Here is a 21,601-nt window from a genome sequence, read left to right as displayed (position 1 = left end):
AAAGGGGGACTAAAAATTTATAAAATTGGTGTGAGTGGACATGGGACCCTAGAGCCTGCGAACTAGAGCGTAGGTTGCCGCGTATAGATCACACTCACCCATGAAGTTATAATTCCAACTGCCTTGCGAAGGCACCATGAAGTAGCCAAGGAATCTGTCAGAGAGCAGCATCTGTACGCGCTCGTAGTGGCTAGGCAGATAGCCCTTGGGGTTGTTGCCTCGGTCGGTGTTGCGCGCGCCCCACTCGTAGCCGCTCGGCGTCAGCTTGTACGCCGTGAGAGAGCACGAGCCAGGAGTGAAGGAGCAAGTTATGATTATCGTCTTCTCGCCGTCCCAGGACGGGTTTTCGGCCATTATTTTGGCGTGCGTTGTTATGTCCTGTGCAAAATAAACGAAGAAGTTTTAAACAAATAAAAACCGGCGCACTCGCGTACTTTCATACAAATTTAAATGCAAATCAGTCTTAGATTAAACATCCTTTCTCTCAGGGCTGTCTCGGGGCTTGTAAAACAAGTTTCTTAGTTCACGCGTTCAAATATTTGCATTATGAAACGGTGAATTGTTGCAGTAAATTATTCTCTTGCTGCGTAGGTAAGGGTTTTTTTTCTTCTGAAGACAGAACTCTAAAATCATAAGTTTTTGGTCAAAAAAAGTCATTTTTAATACAAGCTTTTTTTGCTGGCTGTACTTGTATTGTCACCCAAACTACATTTGAATACCAAATTTCAAGTCGATGCCATTAACCATTAAAGAGATCGGTCCTGTGGAGACGATCCTGACCGGACTACCAGGATGTCACTATCGGATTATCGTATTGTCACCAGATTAACAAAAGTTTACCAAATTTCAATTCGATCGGACTACTTGAAGTAAGTCAAATTTAACTTGTAAGATTTGACCCAAATAAATGAATAAACATATAAATAAACGAACAGGGCTAGTCAAATAAAAGCTTGCAAAAATAGATAAGCACATGCAATACATTAAATTCAAAATGTGTCATGCAATGTAAAACACACTTTCTGCACATAATTGGTGGACTAATGTGCCTGATTAGTCATGTCATTGTATTTTGGTATGGGTTTTTAAACCTGCGATATTGCATGTCCAAGGTTAATATAAATATATCCTTAAAATATCCTTAATGCAGGAACGCAGCGACCACAAAACACACATTACTTGGCTAATATGCTTATACGAAATGTTTGCACTGTCGATAAAGTTTTCAAACCGTTTGTTCCTTCCGCCCGGTTATAATTATCTCGAACTTCGACCTGTTACCACTAAACTAATCAGTGGTAATAACTGGGATTATTTTTTTCCCAGTAGTTACCACCAATTTCTTTAGTGGGTATGATGTGGGAAAAAATCCAATTAGTCACCACCACATTCATTTTAATTTTCAGCAGTTTATTGTCAACATATTAAAAAAGGTTCTATTAGATTCAATATTTATGGAGTTATTTTATCTTATCGCGAATATTTTTCCTATCTGTTACCACTAAAGTAATTGGTGGTAACTACTGGGAAAAAATATCCCAGTAGTTACCACCAATTGCTTTAGTGGTAACTACTGGGATTTTTTTTCCCCCAGTAGTTAGCACTGAGTACTTTAGTGGTAAAAGATGTTAAAAAAATCCCAGCTCTTACCGTAAAAATGTGAAAAAACCCTATAGTTCTGTCACTGAATTACATAATTGAAATTTGCTTTAGGTCAGCTTTCTAACTGATCGATGATCGTACTTGTTGTTGACTGTACTCGCATTGTTATCTAATCTTAATACAAAGTTGCAACATTTGACCGTAACAGACTTACATAATACATACTCACATAGCAATTAAATAAAAGTTTTTATACAACAGCTCGTAAGGAAAATAAATGATGACAGCAGTTATACTTTTAGTTGTTTTCAGAGTAAATTTTTGGAAGCTTTTACTAAACTTAACGTGTTAGTTAGTATGTATGGGTCAAATCTCGGAAGTCGAATTTAACCCACTTCCAGTTTACGGATTGACTTGAAATTTGGTATACTTAATTATTTCACTAATATTATAAATGCGAAAATTTGTAAGTATGTTTGTTACCTTTTGGCGTCTAAAGCGCTGAATCGATTTAGATGAAATTCGATAAATAGATAGTTGGAGTCCTGGGGAAGGACATAGGGTAATTTTTATCACGGAAAATTGCATAGTTCCCGCGGGATACCGATAAAAGAATTCTACGCGGACAGAATCGCGGGCAACAGCTAGTAAATTATTAGTTGGATGGTTGGTAATGTGAATACAGTAAACACAAAAAGTTGGACAACCCCTGACTTTGTCACTTCAAAGTTCAATATCTCAAAAACGACTAAACCGGTTTTGATGAAACATGTCTAAGAACCATCGCTAGAAAACCTGATTTAAAATAAAAAAAACAGCATTTTTATCGGTCCACCCGTTTAAGAGCTACGGTGCCACAGACACACACACAGAAACACAGACACACATAGCGGTCAAACTTATAACACCCCTCTTTTGGTTAAAAAGTAGACAGCAAAATAAACTAGTATTAAATAAGTTATTGGTAAAAATGTAATTTTTAATACAAGCTATTTTGCTGACTGTACTTTTTGTTGACTTGCTTTGTCATCCAAACTACATTTGCATACCAAATTTCAAGTCAATGCCATTAACAGTTGAAGAGTTCCGTCCTGCGGAGACGATCCTGGCCGGACTAGATTATTGTATTGTTACGCAATTTACATAAGTATGCCAAATTTCAAGACGATTCGACTACTAGAAGTGCGTCAAATTTAACTTGCAAGATTTGACCCGCACATACATAGATACTGCTTTAAAAGCTTTTAAAATGAGAACTGTTAAGGCGCAGCCCCATGCAGTCGCTCGACGCTCGTTTTCTGCGATAAATTTGGTCACGTGACCCCATTTTGGATTTCCCGCGACTCAAATCGGTAATCGCTGTCGCTCGTTTGCAGTCGCTCGTCGCTCGTTTGCAGCGACCAATCGATCTGGTCACGTGATCCTATTTCGAATTTCCCGCGACTCAAAAAAGTAGCGTCAAGTCGCCACGTCGAACAGCAGCGTCAGAATGGCGGCTGCTTGAAAAAAAAATGACCGTTTGGAAATTGACGAAATGTCGTTTGTTACAAGTACCAAATATGGGTCAACACATTGCTGCTTCCCATTTTGAAGCTCAACATTTTCAGCTTTATACCACGTGACCAGATTTGTAGCGACGAGCCATTGCATACAGCAGTAGCTCAACATTTTCAGACCTATTTTTTAACCTAGATTTAAGTAAAAAGTTTGCATGCCTACTGTTAGAGGGCAGCTAGCACTATTGACACTTTTATAAGATAATACCTTATAAGAAATTCCAATATCGCATTTATCCACATAGTGCTAAAGCAAATAAAAATATTTCATTTCATTTTCATTTCAGCTTTATCGCTGGAAACGAGCGTCGAGCGACTTGCATGAGGCCGCGGTTTTAAGAAATGAAATGAAATGAAATGAAATGAAATATGAAATGAAATGGAATGAAATATATTTATTTGCTGGAATACGTTGCATAAGGTCTTACAAGTAGATATCAGCAGGAACAGTATTCAGTCGATATACAAAATCAACATGCAAATTTAAAATTACAATGATTATGATTTAAAATTCAAAAAATCCTTAACATTATAGAAGCAGTGATCATGTAGCCACTCAGTCAGCCTTCCCTTAAATAATCTGCCATGCAACACTTTCAACTCGTCAGGAAGGTTATTATACAGCACGATACACATGTTACAGGCATTCCTCTTATAGATGTCAGAGTGGCAAGGGGGTTGATAAAACAGATTTTTGTATTGTGCGCGAAGCTCTCCTCCGAACCATCTGCCACGTGTTTTAAGCAAACATAGCATGCATTTAACGGGCACGTCAGTTGGTAACGTTTACAAAAAATACATTTTATTATACGAGTATCCGTACTAAGTATTTATAAATTACCCAGTGTTTTAACAAATGTCGAAATAATGTAATATCAAAATTAAACCACTCTTAATTTGCGTAAATAATGCGTACAAAATTGACTGCTAAAAATTTTGAAAAAATATTAATGATATAAGATATATTCCCACAATGCGCTTAGGTAATGTATAAAATATTTATATAATATTCAATATTACTTGTTTTATTTAAAATAAATTGGCTTTGGTACAGTACCTATTAATAAGTAAGGAGTAAAAATACTAAGTATAAATACTTTCTTCTACTATGTTTGCTATTAAGTATAAATTCCTGTTTAGCAATAATTTAAACGAGCGCCATTACTCGAGCAACCAGACTTACCTGCGGGGACAGCTGGGGCAGCTCGTTAGGCTGCGTGTGCATCCAGCCCAGTGGCTGCAGATGACCCAACTGCGGGTGCTTTGGCAACTGGCGCGGCAGGTGCACCTGAGCGACAACATGCATTTTAAAATTCCATTTTTTATGTGTGCGTATGAGTTTGTTATGCCTTCGCGCTGTCTATGTTTGAAAAAAAAAAACATAGGCTACTTTTTATCCTGATATTCCCACGGGATCCATGTAGAATTTCAAAATTTTACTCGCTTAGTCTAGAGACATGAAATTTGGCATGGGTGTTTGTCATACAACATAATCGAAGATCACGTAATTTGTGGGTATTCCTATGAGAATTTAGTAAAATCGGGAAATTACAATTCGATTACTATAGTTATACTGGTAGTAAAAACAGCCCTGTTGGCATGTTAGTTTGACCTATGGCCTCTCAAGCAGAGAATCGTGGGTTCAAACCTGAGCTCGCAGCTCTGAAAGGAGACCTTTGGCCAGCAATGGGACGTGTATTAAGGTGATTCTTGGTAGTATATTACCTGTTGATGTGTGCCCCACTGCGGGGGCAGTACGGCGCAGTGTACTTCACGCACCATCGGGTTGTCGGGCGGCGAAGTTCCGTACAGGTAGCACGCAATCTGAGAGCAAAAACCATTATAAGAAATTCACATTTAAATATTGCCGTCAGAGACTCTTATAAACATCTGTAATGTCTTTTTTTTTGTTCGGAAAATATAGCTAATTCCTTACAATAGTAAAAGTAACAGAAGTGTTATCTGCGGCGGTTATTCAGAGTTGAAATTAATTAAAGGAGAAACTGTTTTAAAAGCAACAAAGATGGTATTGGTTTTACGTATTTGCCTTCACCACGTAAATCACAATATAGGTATGGTATTTGGCAGTAACGAAAGTTAAGTTACTAATAAAATACTAGACCTTCGGACCCGGAACGAACATTAAATTCCAGTGGTGCCAACTTTTAACACAATCAAATTTACTTGCTACAAACAAGTGAACTAGCTTTTGCATTTTCATATTATTCTAACAAGATTTAGGATGAAATTGGTAGCCGCAGGGCGGAATTCGGGGTTAAAAAATGGAAGGAAGAATACGGGTTTTCTATTTATTTTACGCGGTTTTGCGCGTATTTTAGACTTAATTACAGGTCACCGCTAGCGCAAGCTAGTCTGAATAACAGTAGATTTATTAGATTCAGCGAACTTACCTGTGCTCTCAAGTCGGAGATGGTTACAAATTTCTTGAGCAAATTCTTGGGAAGGATGTATGTGTATCCGCTCTCCTTGATGTCATCGGTGCTGACGTAAATGTGGTTTGTGCGGAGATGCAGGTTGGTCGCGGAGATGGCACGGACTCGCCATTCCGTCTTGGAGCTGCAAGAGTTACATATTGTTATCAGCAGGGAGCGTAACTTTGGTGCCGATGACAGACATATGACGTCAAGCTAAATACAGTGTTTATACCCAGACCTCTTTAGTTTACTGATATAATCAATATCAGATAGAACGTAGTAAATTTGCATGAATGGTTCTGGGATTTGGAATTGCCCGAAGTTTTACGCAGAGATTTTTTTTTAACGTCATTGCCATCAAAAAAATTATTTACCTAAGTACATGAAGAAAGATTTTGACCTTGAACATTATTTTGCTCCAGGTTCGGTAATTAGGATTATGACCTGTACAACGCCAATTTGTAACTGGCGGGAAATTCGAGAGTTATATTGCCCTGAGTGTACATGTGAAATTCGTTTGTGTAAATAAAAACGAAGATGCGATATTATGTTGCATAAGCGTTCTGCATACTTTGTCATCCAATGAAACATTTCTTGTGTTGTTTCATTTACTTGAGGAAAAATATTTGTAATTGTATTACCCAGTTACATCACCACTAAATTATTAAGAATGATTGCAATGTTGTAATTTTGTTTTAAAAACATCCTATAAGTACGTGACTTCAGGTCATGACGTCACCCGCAAGTTACGCTCCTTGGTTATCAGTTATCGGCGATTTGGTAGAACGCCGCGGTATATCAAGTAAACACGTTAACATGGATACGACACTAAGGCCGCTATATGATTAAAATGTTCCGACTTTTTTTGTAATTCAGTGTAATATATTTATAGAATCGACGAAATGTAGTAAACAGGATCGGAGAGGCGGGGCCAACTAGGGCGCTCGCAAAATTAAGCAACATTTTGTGTCATGATTTCACTAACCTGAAAGTCTGCGACTCGTAATTGCTGGTCGTGGACGTGATGATTTCATCTCCATGCTTATTGACGGTGCGAGTGGTGGTGGCGGTGAGTTGGCTCTGCTCTTTGCTCTGCTTCTCGATCTCGGCGATCTGTTGCCGCTGCGCGGACGGCGCCGATATCTCCATGCCGAGAATTATGTCGCGGATCTCCGATTGAGTCAGCGATGCGACGTTTACGCTGAAAGGAAGGTAAGCTCATTATACTTAAAGTCGTCCCGAAATCAAACTATACTATTGTTATAATTTAATTAGGATTAAACAATTTTCATCATCAGACTATTTTCATACAGACAATTTTCATTCAATCAGACATTTCGGAGCGGCTATGGTGATCAAAAGTATCGAAACAAGAACTCTAATACCGTAATTAGAGTGCGTATGTCCCGATATTTTTGACCACCTTGGCAGCTCCGAAATATCCGGTGGCGACTGTACAGCTTACTTAGCAACAGCTAGATGACAATCATGTCCAGTGCAACTATTGCATTCAAACAGTAAATATTAACTTATTCTTCGCGGACATACTTCGGCGGACAATTTTTTTCTACAGTTTGTTTGCCGGAAAGTTTATGGTAATAAAGTTACTGCAGGACATGACAAAATTATGGGTACCTTACGCACATTTGGATGCACAATTACCTATTCCATTAATTAACTCTTTGTCAAGTTATCATAAAGTTTACGAAAGCGAATGTGCAGCAATTTATCTTTGCAGTATACTTGAATGGGGGCCAGCTAAATTCTTGTTTTTAGGACATCCTAGGACGTTAAATTAAAAAACGAGCGGCTGTTTACTCACTTGTTTTTCTTCCCGTAGTCAGCCAGTATGAGGTCTTTCAGCTGCACCTCGACTTTGATCCAGTCGTCGTCGGTGAGTGTCGGCCAGATGTGATGAGGCTCCGTCAGTGTTGTCTTGTCAGGCTTCAAGAGCACTTTCGTCCGCTCCGTGTTCACGTGGAGAGCGCGCAGGATCAGGATCAGACGACTGAACGCCTGGATCAAGGAATGGGCGATATTTATGGTCAAATTAACACAATACACGGCAAGACAAAAAAAAATTAGAAAAGAACAAAACAACATTCAAAAATAAGGAAGATAAGGAAAAACGAGCAGGCGGGTTACCTGATGGAAAACACCCATAACGTAAGTTGAGTACGTTGCCGGCCCTTTGAGGGCAGGACAGGTATACAGGACACAATAGTTATAGCGTTAAAACGCTAGTAGGACTACCCAGCTCGCATTATCGTGAGCACAAAACTGACTATTCCCGCTTGCTATCGAGTGTTCAAGCTCAAGCACTTACCGTGTAAGAGGAAATGGTCTTTAGCCAATCATCGTAGAGGTTGAACAGCACCATCTGAGGCTCCGTAGCCTTGAGGATCAAGTCTCCGAACTTCTCAACCTTCAGGCACGCTTGGAATGGCAGTTGCAGCTCAGAGCCTTTAATCACGATGTTCGGGAAGTCGAGTAAATGGACCTGTGTACAATAAACGTATGTATACACTAAACAAATATTATACTATGCAGTATGCACATAATTCTGCATATTACAATAGGTTTTTACCGAGATCTCGTGAAGCGACTTCGAAACTTAACGACGCGCGGTTCAAGATGCAAAAAGAGACGCGTAAAATTTCAATGTATTTAAATTCCCTTATGCAATTACACTGTTCTTGAAACTCGCAAAACCGTACTCAGAAAACGTCAATTAAAATTAAGTAACTAGTGTATAATTCATTAGAGACCATTACACCAAAACAAAAAGTAAATATTAAATTGCTGAAGAATACACAATTAAAGTCAATTCACGTCTAGAAATTAGAGACTTGTTAACTATTTAGTAGAATCCTTACCTCGAGCGGGTCCAACATTCCCTTCCTGGTGACGATGATCTGTTTGGGCTGCTCTTCCACGGGCAGAGAACGAATCAGGGCGGCAACCTCCTCAGCAGTCTTCCATTTGGCGAGCTGTAACACATTCAGCGTATTAATTTCACCAATTCACACTAACATAAGCACAATAGTAAAAGCTGTCATGGAAATAACTGTCATGGAGCTGCTAGTAGCTGCAGAATAATGCTGTTGAAATTTTTTATTATAACTACTTGTATCTACCATATTCTAAGAAATAAACAATTTCTATTTCTAGTGTTACCAAGCACAAGACCGGTCTGAGTGGAGAGCCTTGGGGGAGGCCTATGTCCAGCAGTGGACGTCTTTCGGCTGACATGATGAGTGTTACCACGCCTTTTTGCCGCAAAAATTACAAGTGTTACATCTCGACTTAATTTTCTCATACAAAAAAGTGTCAATTATGTGGAATCGTAGCATTTGCGGTGTCGTGGACTGAGCTTCTTTCCCATTGATGCTTTGCATGAACACAAACTTAAAAAAAAAATCAAACAAATGAAACTACCGCGAGTCTCACTCATTTTAAATGATATTGTAACGGATAACTCACAATGGGTACAACTGGAGGCAGTGCAACCGTGTGGCGAACGTCGTCAAAGACCAGTGGGAGCTGAGAGGCTTCCGGTATATTTACCGTTCCTTAAGGGGATAACGGAAAAAATCGGGCACTTGTTACGCCGAAGATATAGCATCAAGTCGATTTTCCGTCCTCATATGCAGCTTAGACAGTGCGTTCGCCGAAGGATAAGGAGCCCCTGAGTGGGCCCGGGGTATACATGATTCCGTGTTCGTGTGGAAAAAGGTATATCGGTGAGACGGGGCGTAACGTTTCTACAAGGGTTTGGAGCACATACACAGTATGAGGAAACAGGACGTGCTGTGGCCGAGCACTCAATGGACTCGGATTCGACGCATTATATCAGATTTGATAAGGTGTGTCTATACTTGCGAGAGAAAAGTTTTTAATTCCGTGGAAAGTGCGTGAAGCCGTTGAGATTAGTCGTCATCCGAATTTCAACCGGGATTGCGGTTGGTTTGGTCGGTACCCCCAAGTTGGAAAACGGTATTAAATACTCGTGCTGCGTCATCGGTTAGTGTGAACGTGCCTTTACGTAGCGATGTTGTTAGTGTTGTGTGCTACCCTACATTAGACAGTGAGAATAAAAATGACGATAAAAATGCGGGTAGTTGTACGCCGATGTTAGTTTCGTAGGCAGTCGCGCGAGCATAGCGGTGGCGCGCAGTGCTCGTGTTGCGGCAGCCGCCGAGTTGCGTGCTCCTGTGAAGAAGGGCTACGAAATAACCCGAAACATGTCCAGCTAAACTCGATTTAAAACGTGAGATATCCGTTACAATATCATTTAAAATTCAAATCCATTAAGCAAGATAAAGTTTTTGTCTAATTTGATAAAGTGACACATTAAACATAACAATAATAAGCGTTTATGAACAAGTATGTTTACGATTAGTTAGTCTGTTCTGATCTGTTTGACCACTATGTATGTCTGTGGGTGTGTCTGTCTGTCTGTCTGTGGCACCGTAGCTCTTTAAACGGGTGGACCGATTTGAATGTTGGGTTAAAAATAAAGTTGTGTTAAATACTTGTGATGTATAGATATCATTTAATAATATTGCAAGTCTGTTTAAAAAAATATACCTCGTTGAGTTTCTTGCCAGATTCTTCTCAACAGAGATTTTTCCAACCCGGTGGTAGTTTTTTTTTCACATTCATAAGTGCTTGTTTTGGCCTAAATTGAATAAAGATATTTTGACTTTGACTTTGAATGCGGTTTTTTAATTGAAAGCAGGTGTTCTAGCAATGGTTCTTAGACATGTTTTATCAAAATCAGTTGAGCCGTTTTTGAGATATTAAACTTTGAAGTGACAAAGTCGGGGGTTTTCCAACTTTTTGTTGACCTTGATCTGTTTATTATTTTTTTACAAAAGCAGGTGTAAGTGGAGTTACATGAAAACAAATCGTCGGCTCAGGGAACTTAAATAAATAAATACCACGGGACACTTGACACTAACTGACCTAGTCCCAAACTAATTTATTCCATGAATCATTCCATTTATAATTTAATAACATATGTCCGTAGGTTTAAGTTTGGACATCGGTAAAAATTGATTTGCTAGCAGGCTTACTCCCTAAGCCGATCAATATGTGGCACAGTCGTAGCAAGATTCTATTACCTGTCCTAGACGCTTCTGGCCGGCCCACACGCTTGTGTGGATGATCTTAAGGAACAGCTGTCCCGTGCGCGGGTTGAAAATGAAGATGGCGCCGTTGATCGGCTTCGTCGTCAAGTTGCCCTCGAACGTCTTGTGGATCGTTACGCGGTACACGTTTGTGTCGTCCACGAACCTGAGGACGGGAGGATGGGTTACAGAGAAAGCTGGTTCTGACCCAAATGTTTTTTTTCTCGAAATACCTATATCTACAGACTTTGTATATTTAGTAAGTTCTACCATGGCCGCAAATAACTGCTATAAAAAAATTATAACGGTTTTATTACTTCATGGATGAATAGTAATAATGGAAAACATGAAGTGCTAAAAGTGGGAAACGTTTGACTGGTCCAGACATTATTTAGCGAAGTTTCGTATCAAGCAGTGTAGCAGCGTAGTAGTGTATAATTCATGGGAAGTGATAGCTTTATTTGTTCTATAACAGTTCTATAAGGTCACAGTTTTATAGAACAAATGTTAACTACCTCCGTACGTTCATCAATTGATATGATCAATCAAACGACCGTTTCTTTCCTGAGTAAATTAAAAACAAATTCGCAATAATGCTGGCTTGACAGATGGTTATGAGGGTTCGGCCGGACGAGTGAAACTGCAACGCCTCGTGTATGAGCTAACGAAGTTTGTCAAATGCGGGATTCATCCTCACTATCAAGTCTAGCCTATTGCATAGTATAGAAGAATAACAGGGCACTCACCAAATGATCTGGTTGGAAAACAGCTCGCCGTAGTTCTGGCTGGAAAGATAGGGTTCCGTGGGCTCGGAGGAATACAATTGCAACGCCTTCCGTATGCGTTCACGCAACACGTACAGAGCGGGATTCGCCTTCATTATCTTGGCCATCGCCTGTTGGATTAGAGGTTTGCAACCGGGGAACCAATTGCCGTATGCACTGAAAAAAAACAAAACATCAGAGTATTTTTTTTTTTTATTTCACTGGATGGCAAACGAGCAAGTGGGTCTCCTGATGGTAAGAGATCACCATCGCCCATAAACATCTGCAACACCAGGGGTATTGCAGATGCGTTGCCAACCTAGAGGCCTAAGATGGGATATAAAGTTGTTAATGTCCTGTTACTTCTAATCGCAATTCACTAAATCTCAGAAAAAATACGGATCTTTTGAAGTAGGCATAAATATCTGTTAATTTAGTAAGCGTCTGCGAACTGTGAAGACATGTCGTGAAGCACATGAACGAATTAAAGAAACAGACACCAGCGGAAGACATTTCAAAAGTATAGTTACAACTTGGAAAACCCTTAGCCAAAATCATTTATTCTGCCGCTAATAGAGGTGCCATACTTTCGTTCTCCTCCCTTTGGCTTTTAACTGTTATGATATGACCCCTTACCTATGCAAGTTGTAGGCCAAATCTATAGCGATGAGCAGGCCAGTAGGCGACGGGTAGATAGACATGTTGTCTGTCGTGTAGTCCAAGAACTTGGCTCGCGCGTATCGCTCGATGTCGTGCGAATCGTAGTCGCCCCAACGCAGTTGGATATCCAGCCAGTACTTCTGTGTCGTCGTGTTATCCATTGTGTCTCTGTTGGAAAGTGATTACCTATTACCCAACTACCCGAAAGAGGGTTATTTTTAAGTCATATTACTTTCAAATTGATTCTGCCAAGTTTCAGGGCAAGGAAATGTGTCTAAAAGGATGTTAAAAGAAAAAAAATCTCTCTTTTAGCTACCTCAAAGGCCTGTTCACCAGTTTTTTACTAAACTGTGACTGGGTCAATCAACTTTTTCTTGTTTGTTATATGGTCCCGTTGTCCAAGAGACAACAGTGACAGAGTTCCTTATAAAACTGTTAATATATATGCTACTAGCGTGCTCAGGAGATTGTCCATTAAATAATGGGCTTGTAACTACGACAAAAATGTACGCTCTATAAATTATAACCACAGAAAACATCGAGAAACTCATGGTTTTAAAGAGTTCTCCAGGGGACGTAACCATGGCAACGCGGTACAGGGAAAAGTTGATCGACCCTACTGCAATTTTTTCTTAAAATCTGATTAATGAATTAATGATTGACTTCAAAGATGTAGCTCAGGTTCAGTAACACTCCACCTCTATTCCTTCTCTTACATTGAATAGCTCGCAATTGAAATCGGTGATAAAAAAGGTTATTTTAAAGTTTGAATTTTGTTTGATGTCAATTGAAGATTCCTTCGTAACATACTTGGTATCGGCTAGCAGCGACGGCCGCGACACGTTCCACTTGTATGCGGAGAACAGCAATATGTCGGCACAGGATGAGTTCATCTTGTACGACTTCCGCGGGTGAATCGTTTCCTTCTGCACTGTTTCGATCTCCAACGCGTCCAGCTCTTGATCGAACACCTGGCGGAAATATTGAAATTTTGTTTACCGTGTCATGTCTCTCTTAGCGCAGTCCTTAAAGCATTAACCTAACTGAAATATCAGCAATAAAATATAGAAGCTATTGAAACAAGATCACATTCGACACTTACCTGACACAAGTCCATAACAATAGACTCGTGCACTTTTTGCCACAAGTGAGCCCTGAAGATTTGAATTAGTGAAATCTTCAACGTCGGAATTTTGCCGTGCATGAATATACCCGTCAAGTCCAGTTGCACCTGTAGAAGACAAACACTTAAAAACTCGTAGATAATGCAAATAGAAGGTTCTAGAAATGTTTAGCTTGATCATGATCAGTTTAGCGTGTTGTCAGACGGTTCGTGCGGCGGTACGCGCGATCGGCGCGTCCGCGGTCACTGGCCGCCCCCAGAGCACAGGGACTCTCTGGTTTCAGGACCCCTACGCGATTCATCATTTCATAAAAAACTCTATAAAGGAAATTCTGAATGAGGGTTTCGAAGTAAAGACAGAGTTCTGAGGTATTTTGGACTTACCTGAAAACCGACGTACACGTTGGCTCGGTTGATGGTCGGCGACCACCAGAGCGTGAAGCGTCGGTTCGGAATCTGGTTCAGACCAGACCGCTGCGCGTTTGTCAGTTTCTTGTATTTCATCGATTCTTCGAAGCCTGACGCTTTCTCCCTGAATATTAAAACAGGTTATAAATTGTTTGCAAAACGTCGCTTTTCCGATTTCATCGAAATAGAGCGGACGTCTTATTACATTGACTAAGTCTGTGTGTCCATTCAATCAAAACTAATTTTTGACCACGGTTTTGTTCCTATGGATGAATGAAAGAAAATACATACAGTCGAACATAGAATATCTTCCTTTTTTTGTCGGTTAAAAAGTAGGTTTGTTCCCTATTATATAGGCTTTAGAAATACAAAAGGGTCTGCCAAATTACAAAACACTAGCTCCAGTGGTGCTTTATTTGTTAACCAGTCAGTCAGTCACAGAACGTCGTAATTTATAGATATTTTGAGGTGCCTCAATGTCTTATTTATACATGAATAATGGTATGTATACAAAGATCAAATCAATTAAAAGTGATAATAAATTCTTTGAGGCTAAGTAAATTAGCATGAAGATGAAATTCGTCGCAGAATTAAGAAACAGATACAAGAGATTGTTTTATTGATCAGTAACCAAGCCTTTTCCTGCAAGGATCTAGTAGCAAGTCTTATTAATTACACTGCCTTCGGAATGCGAAAGGGCACATCTAACATTTTGTTAAACTCAAGAGAATAGTAGAAAGTTTTTTTGTTTCTCACAAAAAATACATAATCGTCTGATTATTATAATTTTTTAGATGAAAATATAAACGTTGTCAATAATTCTGTTATAATATACGTACGTTTTTTGTTTTTACTTAATAAAATAAATAAGTAAGTAACCAAATATAATAAGTAACCAAATACTTTAATATGCCTTTTCATCTTACCATTTTAGAACAATGGATACAATGTTTCTATTATTTATGGCATTGCTTTACAATTTTGATACTCAAAATCATTTAACATTAAGAAAAGGCACATATAGCGTTAATAATGCCCTTTATTTTTAATATCACTGAAATAAGCATCACATAAAAAATAAAAAAATAATAAAGTGCATATGTAAAAAGTTATGCCTTTTAATTTTAACCATAGCCGAATATGCCTGATAATTTAAATATAGCAGTTGTGCCCCATATCATCGAAAGCCATTTACGAAACAATTTACAAAACTTTTTTTCCTGATTCTGAATACGTATTTAAACTCGATTTCACAAAAAATGACAGTTGTGCCCCTTTTCGTTGTGACCGCAGTACAAGTACTTCTGCCACTTACCAGAATAGACCCTCCCATGTGGGGAAATACGTCCCCTTGAAGAGCGTGTGCTCCAGTATGCCCTCTACACCTCCCAGAGCCTGGATCATGTCCGTGCGGTAGTTATTCAGATTCCACAGTTTGCCGTCGTGGCGTTGGTGCGTCCACCAGAAGGGATTTTGTTTTAGTACCTAAGAAAAAAGAGACAGTGACAATATGTTACGTATAATTATTGTACCAGTGAACCACTTCAGTGGTGGGAAAGCGGAACCTGCATGAAAACAGGATCTCATTCAGACAGTAAGTTTCGAAAGGCTAAAGTTCAACAAGCGTATTATAGAATCAACGGCAAAATCGATTTTTAGTTGCTTTAAAACAAATAAACAGCTATGATTTAGTTGGCAAATAAGTGACGTCATAACTAGCAATTGCCCTTCTCAATCTATGGGAGAATCTCATAAAAAATACGTTAGTTGATTGTCATACTTATTGAATTCTTACCTGATACTGTTTGAATTCAGTACGAATACGCCAGCCCTTGTCATAGGCCAGAGTGTGTCGATCCTTCTGGAAAAGCGTGTTGATTCGCGGAATGCCTCGGTCCCAAGAGTCTTCCAGGTCTTCTAAGGTGAGACGTCTGATGAAAACATAATGAAGTTTTTATTACAAATGTCATTTTGTACAAAAGTTTTTTGCTGACTTGTAAATACGACATCCAATATATGACAGGGGAAATAAACCTTTTGAACGCCACGTACAGCCACAGACACCAAAAAACAAATTTCGGAAAATCGCTCCATAGGCGCCACTTAATGCCGACATGGCGCCTATGGCACGATTTTCAGCTGTCGCGTTTTGCCGACCGTGGCGCTCAAAAGGATAAAAAAAAAGCTTGTAAAGAGTGTTCTATGACGATAGCAATTTTGGTAATAGTTAGGAAAAAAACTATGACGACAAGCCAATCTTGTTTATATTGACTAATAAATAACCTACATTAGGTTATATATAACCTGTAATGATAGTTGCTCGTGTATGAAAATAAATAAATAAAACTATAGTTTCAAGTAGGTTTTATTCAGTAAAAAGATATTTGTAGTGTCAAATCATTTTTAGCTTCTAGGGATAAAGAATGGTGGTAACGAAAGTGTTGACGAAAGCGAAAATGAACAGAGAAAATGCTACAACAAACAACCCATAGTAATTTGTTACTTATTCATTCAGTTTCCTTTATTGACAAGGTTATTCGTTATTAACAGTATCTGCCTATTATTTCGATAATCACTGAGTTATTGGTACAGTAGAGTTCATACTTGGAGCAAAAAATATATCAAAAATATCTGAACACGAGTCTATTGTTAACGGCGTTGAAGCGTGTTCAGATATTTTTGATTAAATTTTTGCTCACAAGTTTACGAACTCGGTCGTACCGAATCTCTAATGATAGAACATTTAAACACTATTGTCTTCATAACAAACCTGTTCTGAGCGTTAGCCTCCTGCCTCTTGAGAGCGTACTCCGCCCACACACGCTGCGAATCCACAAACTCAGCCTCCCAGGGCTGTATATAGCGGTACAAGTTGGGAATCAGCTGATCCTCGTCGTGCGACATGCCTGAACGGAAGTGGGTGATACCCACGTCTGTCTGCTTTGACCAGCGTAGGTCGGACTGTGAAAAAATGTTTGTGGTCAGTTTATTTTTAATCTAAAGTCGATCAGTAGCTGAATGTTTGGTTTATGTAATAGAATAGTCACACGTGAAAGTAATGTGTCAAGACATCTTGTTTCTTAATCAGTTATTAACCCTTTTCCAGGCATTTTGCGTATATCGACCTTGCTAAATTTACAATATGGTACAAAATTAACAAGGCATTAATTTTTTTTTTTAATGATAAAGCCATTTAAATGAATCTGCCATAGGTAAACAATATAAAACTAGGATTCCTTTTGTATCGATCTCAATTGGCGTGGCCTGGAAAAGGGATGAAGGGGTACGGTTAATATAAGACCTGTAATTGTCGACCCGGAATGAATGACAATGTACATATTTAATTCAAACCCTAATGTAATTACCAATGTACACTAACCGCACCCGGGATAACCACTCTGAACTTAGGCTGTGTGGTAACAATTGTAGCGGTGGAACTGGAAAGACGGGATCGTTTATGCTCTTCCAGTTTCGCGCCTCTCAGTTTTACTTAAAAATTCGTAATCAGCTACGTGGGCTAGTAAAAAGATATTATTGAGTTACCTGAGGAATCAAAACGTGCCCCATAGACAGCATGCCCAGTCCGCCCAGTTCTTTAGGCGTGTAAAACACGACGGGCGGGAAACGAGAAGGCATTTTAGAGTTGAGACCGATCTTGATACGGGTCTGTATCTTGTTCTCGCACTTGACCAGCAAGTCTAGTAGCTCCTGTGTGTTCACAACAGCTTCGCGGAAGTAAGTCATCAGACCTATGAAAAACACAATTGTCAGATTCTTATTGATCAGAAATAAATAAAAATAAGAGACAAAAAAGAATTAATCCCACTTATCCAACTAATATTATAAATGTGAAAGTTTGTGAAGATGTTTTGATGTTTGTTACTCAATCACGTCTAAACCGATTTTGATGAAATTCGATATACAGATAGTTTCGCGTACCGGGGAAGGACATAGGATAGTTTTTATCCCGGAAAGTTGCATAATTTCCGCGGGATATCGCTAATCGAATTCCACGCGGAGCGAATAACGGGCAAAAGCTAGTAATATATAAAAATGTTACCTATAAGTGCTGTGTTCCACTTGTTTACGATCTTTGTGAATGTCGTCGAACCAGACGCCATTAGAATCTGTCGCACTCTGTTATGGAAGCGAGCGAGCGACTCATCATCCACTCGCAAGTAACACTGAGCCGTTCGCTCCTTCGTCACTTCATTCTGGAGATTCCACACGCCGTCTCGATGCGACAACTCCTCGTTTTGACTGCGGCACTGGGAACATAATGTACTATTAAAAACGTGGTAATTGAGTTATTGTTTTGACTTAAAGTCGGGTGTAGTCAGATAGCGTGTTGTCAGACGGTTCGTGCGACGGTACGCGCGATCGGCGCGTCCGCGGTCACTGGCCGCCTCCAGAGCACAGGGACTCTCTGGTTTCAGGACCCCTACGCGATTCATCACGTGAAAATATTCCTGAATGTTTTATAGCATTTTGCTTTGAATGCTAGTATCATCTTGACCGACACACTAGGAATGAAGTGACGTGATCTGTACGCTACAGAACAAACTATTTACATTGTAGAAGCTTTTATTTCAAGTAGAATTTTGGTCATATAGAAATTGGCGTGGGAGCCTTCTTATTGGCGGTCAAGAGGTTAAAACAAGTTTCATTGTACAGCATATTGCGTTAAACTGATGACTATAATGATGCTTTTACGCGAACTTACTTTAGGCAGAATCCTGCACTCGAACCCAGCCATGTTGAAGAGCAAATTGGGATTGTCCTTTGAGTATACGGAGACAAAGCTGTTCTCCCATTGGATCGTGGTCACTGACCGTGGTAAACGGTTCTTTATGTCCCAGAACACGGCACGACCGCTGTTGAAAAAAAAAACAACTTTGGTACCTTAAGCTTGAAGCGTTTCAATTAAATACAGCAGATTTGTTATGAAGTAGTCGGCATGGATTTTAAGGATTAAATAATTCACTCATTAGGGCATTATCACACTAGCGAATTGCGGGCGAGTTGTAAGCAAGGCGAGCGCGCAGCAAGTTCGCTGCGACCGCACAACGATATCGCTGCGAGCCCGCAACGATGTCGCGGCGAGCGCGCAGCGAGTTAGCTGCGTATAGCGCCGAAAACGCTCTATTATTATTGTACGAGAGCCTACAATATGGCGTTTTTGGCGCTATAAGCAGCTACTCGTATCGTTGCGCGCTCCCAGCGAACTCTTTCAACTCGCCTGCAAATCGCTAGTGTGATAAAGCCCTTAGATACCGCTGTATCAGATTACGCGCTTCTTCTACCGTAAACTTACTCGTATATACCGAAAAGCATTAATTAACTCATGTGTTTCCTTTTCAAGTGCAGTAGCGAATAATGGTTGTAGTTTATCGAGGCGTGCGTTAAAATGTGTTCTATGTGGAAGGCCTCTGCACCTTTGTCAAAGGAATTTGCGCCGAAATTTCCGCATTCAAGAGTCATGACATTAGGCCACATGGGGCGATTCTTTACAATTCACACCAGTAACCACGGAATAAAGAGACTAGTGGAAGTGTTTAGTGGGCGTTCCCGCGCTGCCAAGCATATTAGGTATACCACAAAACCTGCCTCAGTCATGTGTCAACCGAAGTGTAGACGTGACGTTTGAACCAGAATCGAATATTATTTTATTTGGCGAAAACATGCCGTATTTGATATCAAAAATGATAGTAAAATAAAAAATCTCTCTCGAGAAGGCATTTAGTACCATCAGTAAATACTATTTACCTAATTTTAAATAAAAACATGTTTTCAGATTCTACGACATTATTTATTATAAAACATAAGGTTAGTAATCGTGTGTTCTTTGCCTGATACAATAATCTAGAATTTAGAAGGTTCGCTATCCGCGCGCTACACGCATCGCAAGGGATGTGGCTATGATACTAGTGTCATCTGTCATCTGTCACGTAGCTGTGACTCCTGTTAAAATTTAAACCAAACACTAATCGAAATAAAGTTCATAATCAATTGGTAATTTTTCTTCAAGCATCTATTGGTGAGTAGCCAAACTGATTTGCCTGCTTCTGTTTTGCGTCTGACGGGTGCTCCGCTACTGAACGTTAGATGACAGATCTTTGTATGCAATTCGAATGTCAGAATAATAGGACGTAACTCGTAACAACGCGTAATTGATTTTCGACACTATGCCACTACTTTAAAGTTTAAAACATGCTAACGGACCGGAGTTCATAACATATTTTTAAATAAAACACAACAATCAATCATTTTCAAGATTTCTCAGTAGTTAACTTTATGTTAGTGTGAGTTTGGCGCCATCGGTTCTGATACTAATCGAGGATGACGCCACTTCCACTAGTCTCTTTATTCCGTGAGTAAGACAGACACAAGAATAATACAGCTATATTTTCAAGTATATCCTGCTGGAAAACAGTGTAAATTCTACAGTTATTCAGCGACATTTCAAAGGATGTTGTATCACTACTGAGCTAGTTTCATCAGGTGACCCGCCTGCTCGTTTTCCCCCTAGGCCATATCATAAAAAAAGTACACGGTGTTAGTCTTACAGGTTGACGTCATGTTTCATGAGGCGCATGCGCGCGTCACGCGGCCAGCATTTCTTGTTGTTGTAGCCGACGATGTTCTCGTTGTTTGGGTCTGGATGCTCCGTTAGATACCGCTGAATCAAATCACGCGCTTCTTCAGCTGTGAACCTATGTACAAAAAAAAAACAATTTAATAGACTATGTGACGCCGCCATTAATCGCGATCGCAGTGCTAGCCATATTGATGCTACATTCTTTCTTGAATTATTAGTTTCATACAGTAAATCGATTTTGTTAACATATTACCAAACATGACATCAGCTCACACTATGAACATCAATCCAACATTACCAACCTGAAGTATATGTGAATCCGATCAACATATCGACAATAGAGCCTGATCGGGTGTGCGGTTTCAGTCTGTCGGTCCTGGAACGACAGGAAGTCGTTTGGCAGCTGCGGAGGCCCCGCCATTTCGCTCGAGCGCTGCAAACCTAGTACCAGCAAGTCTAATACGAGACCGTAGTACTGTACTATGAACGAGGCAAACTGGAGCCCGCGTATGATGCCGTAGGAGTTTGTGTGGTTCATGTCCTGGAAACGAAAGGGATCTTCACGCCTTTGCAATAATGAAAGCGCTTATAGCGTTGTTCTTTGGTTTGATCAGATAGCGTATTTTCGGACAGTTCGTGCGGCGGTACGCGCGATCGGCGCGTCCGCAGTCACTGGCCGCCCCCAGAGCACAGGGAATCTCTGGTTTCAGGACCCCTACGCGATTCATCACTTCAATATCTCATATAAGATGAGGACAAGAGACCCACTTTACTCGACAAAGTATAATTAAATGCTGATTCACAATTAAGGTGATGGAATGAAGGGAATGAACAGCTCAGATCCTCTTATCAAGATTCTATCAATTTTCCATTTTTTTTTTCAATTAACATTACAACAAACATTTATGACTGTCGGCATCCAACTGACGCAATTTATTGACTTGGTTCTTGAAATCCACGTTTCTAAACGAATTAAAGTCTCTATATAGCAATAAAGTATAAGTTAAAGCAATAAAGCGCAATGAAGTGTAAGTTATTTCTGTCCATTGTAAAGGTTGCCTGGAAGAGATCGCTCTGAAGCGATAAGGCCGCCTATTGCTTACCTTAGAAAACCTCTATGTATATACTTGTGTTCTCTGTACTGTTTACTGTATTGGTGTGCAATAAAGAGTTATTGTATTGTAAAGTCTTAATTAATTTAGAAAATACTTTGTACAACTTTGTAGTCTGTTGCGTATACGCGCAACACATTTTAATGCGGTTTTCACCATCGTTTACATAATTTTCCAAGGAAGTTAATAAATAGGATAGAGAAATAATATT

The 21,601-nt window shown here is 39.7% G+C and overlaps 1 protein-coding gene across 1 annotated transcript in view; it reads right to left on the bottom strand.

Annotated features, from left to right (window-relative positions):
* Positions 1-21,601, bottom strand: part of Prp8 (pre-mRNA processing factor 8) — a 33,534-nt gene that overhangs the window by 1,727 nt on the left and 10,206 nt on the right. Inside the window, exons 14-35 of the mRNA XM_074100731.1 lie at positions 20,581-20,819; positions 20,247-20,393; positions 18,404-18,554; positions 17,741-17,948; positions 17,224-17,429; positions 16,451-16,641; positions 15,476-15,611; positions 14,996-15,165; positions 13,657-13,804; positions 13,252-13,380; positions 12,960-13,120; positions 12,126-12,317; positions 11,472-11,666; positions 10,720-10,891; positions 8,470-8,583; positions 7,920-8,093; positions 7,416-7,609; positions 6,579-6,794; positions 5,570-5,735; positions 4,884-4,982; positions 4,342-4,446; positions 99-378 (exon numbers count right to left, since the gene is read on the bottom strand). Of these exons, the coding sequence (XP_073956832.1) occupies positions 99-378; positions 4,342-4,446; positions 4,884-4,982; positions 5,570-5,735; positions 6,579-6,794; positions 7,416-7,609; positions 7,920-8,093; positions 8,470-8,583; positions 10,720-10,891; positions 11,472-11,666; positions 12,126-12,317; positions 12,960-13,120; positions 13,252-13,380; positions 13,657-13,804; positions 14,996-15,165; positions 15,476-15,611; positions 16,451-16,641; positions 17,224-17,429; positions 17,741-17,948; positions 18,404-18,554; positions 20,247-20,393; positions 20,581-20,819 (3,793 nt within the window). The remainder of the gene's footprint in view (positions 1-98; positions 379-4,341; positions 4,447-4,883; positions 4,983-5,569; positions 5,736-6,578; positions 6,795-7,415; positions 7,610-7,919; positions 8,094-8,469; positions 8,584-10,719; positions 10,892-11,471; positions 11,667-12,125; positions 12,318-12,959; positions 13,121-13,251; positions 13,381-13,656; positions 13,805-14,995; positions 15,166-15,475; positions 15,612-16,450; positions 16,642-17,223; positions 17,430-17,740; positions 17,949-18,403; positions 18,555-20,246; positions 20,394-20,580; positions 20,820-21,601) is intronic.

The sequence above is a fragment of the Choristoneura fumiferana genome, chromosome 17, assembly GCF_025370935.1.
Source record: "Choristoneura fumiferana chromosome 17, NRCan_CFum_1, whole genome shotgun sequence".
Classification (NCBI taxonomy): domain Eukaryota; kingdom Metazoa; phylum Arthropoda; class Insecta; order Lepidoptera; family Tortricidae; genus Choristoneura; species Choristoneura fumiferana.
The sequence above is the reverse complement of the archived record's forward strand: the minus strand, read 5'-3'. Positions and strand labels throughout refer to the sequence as shown.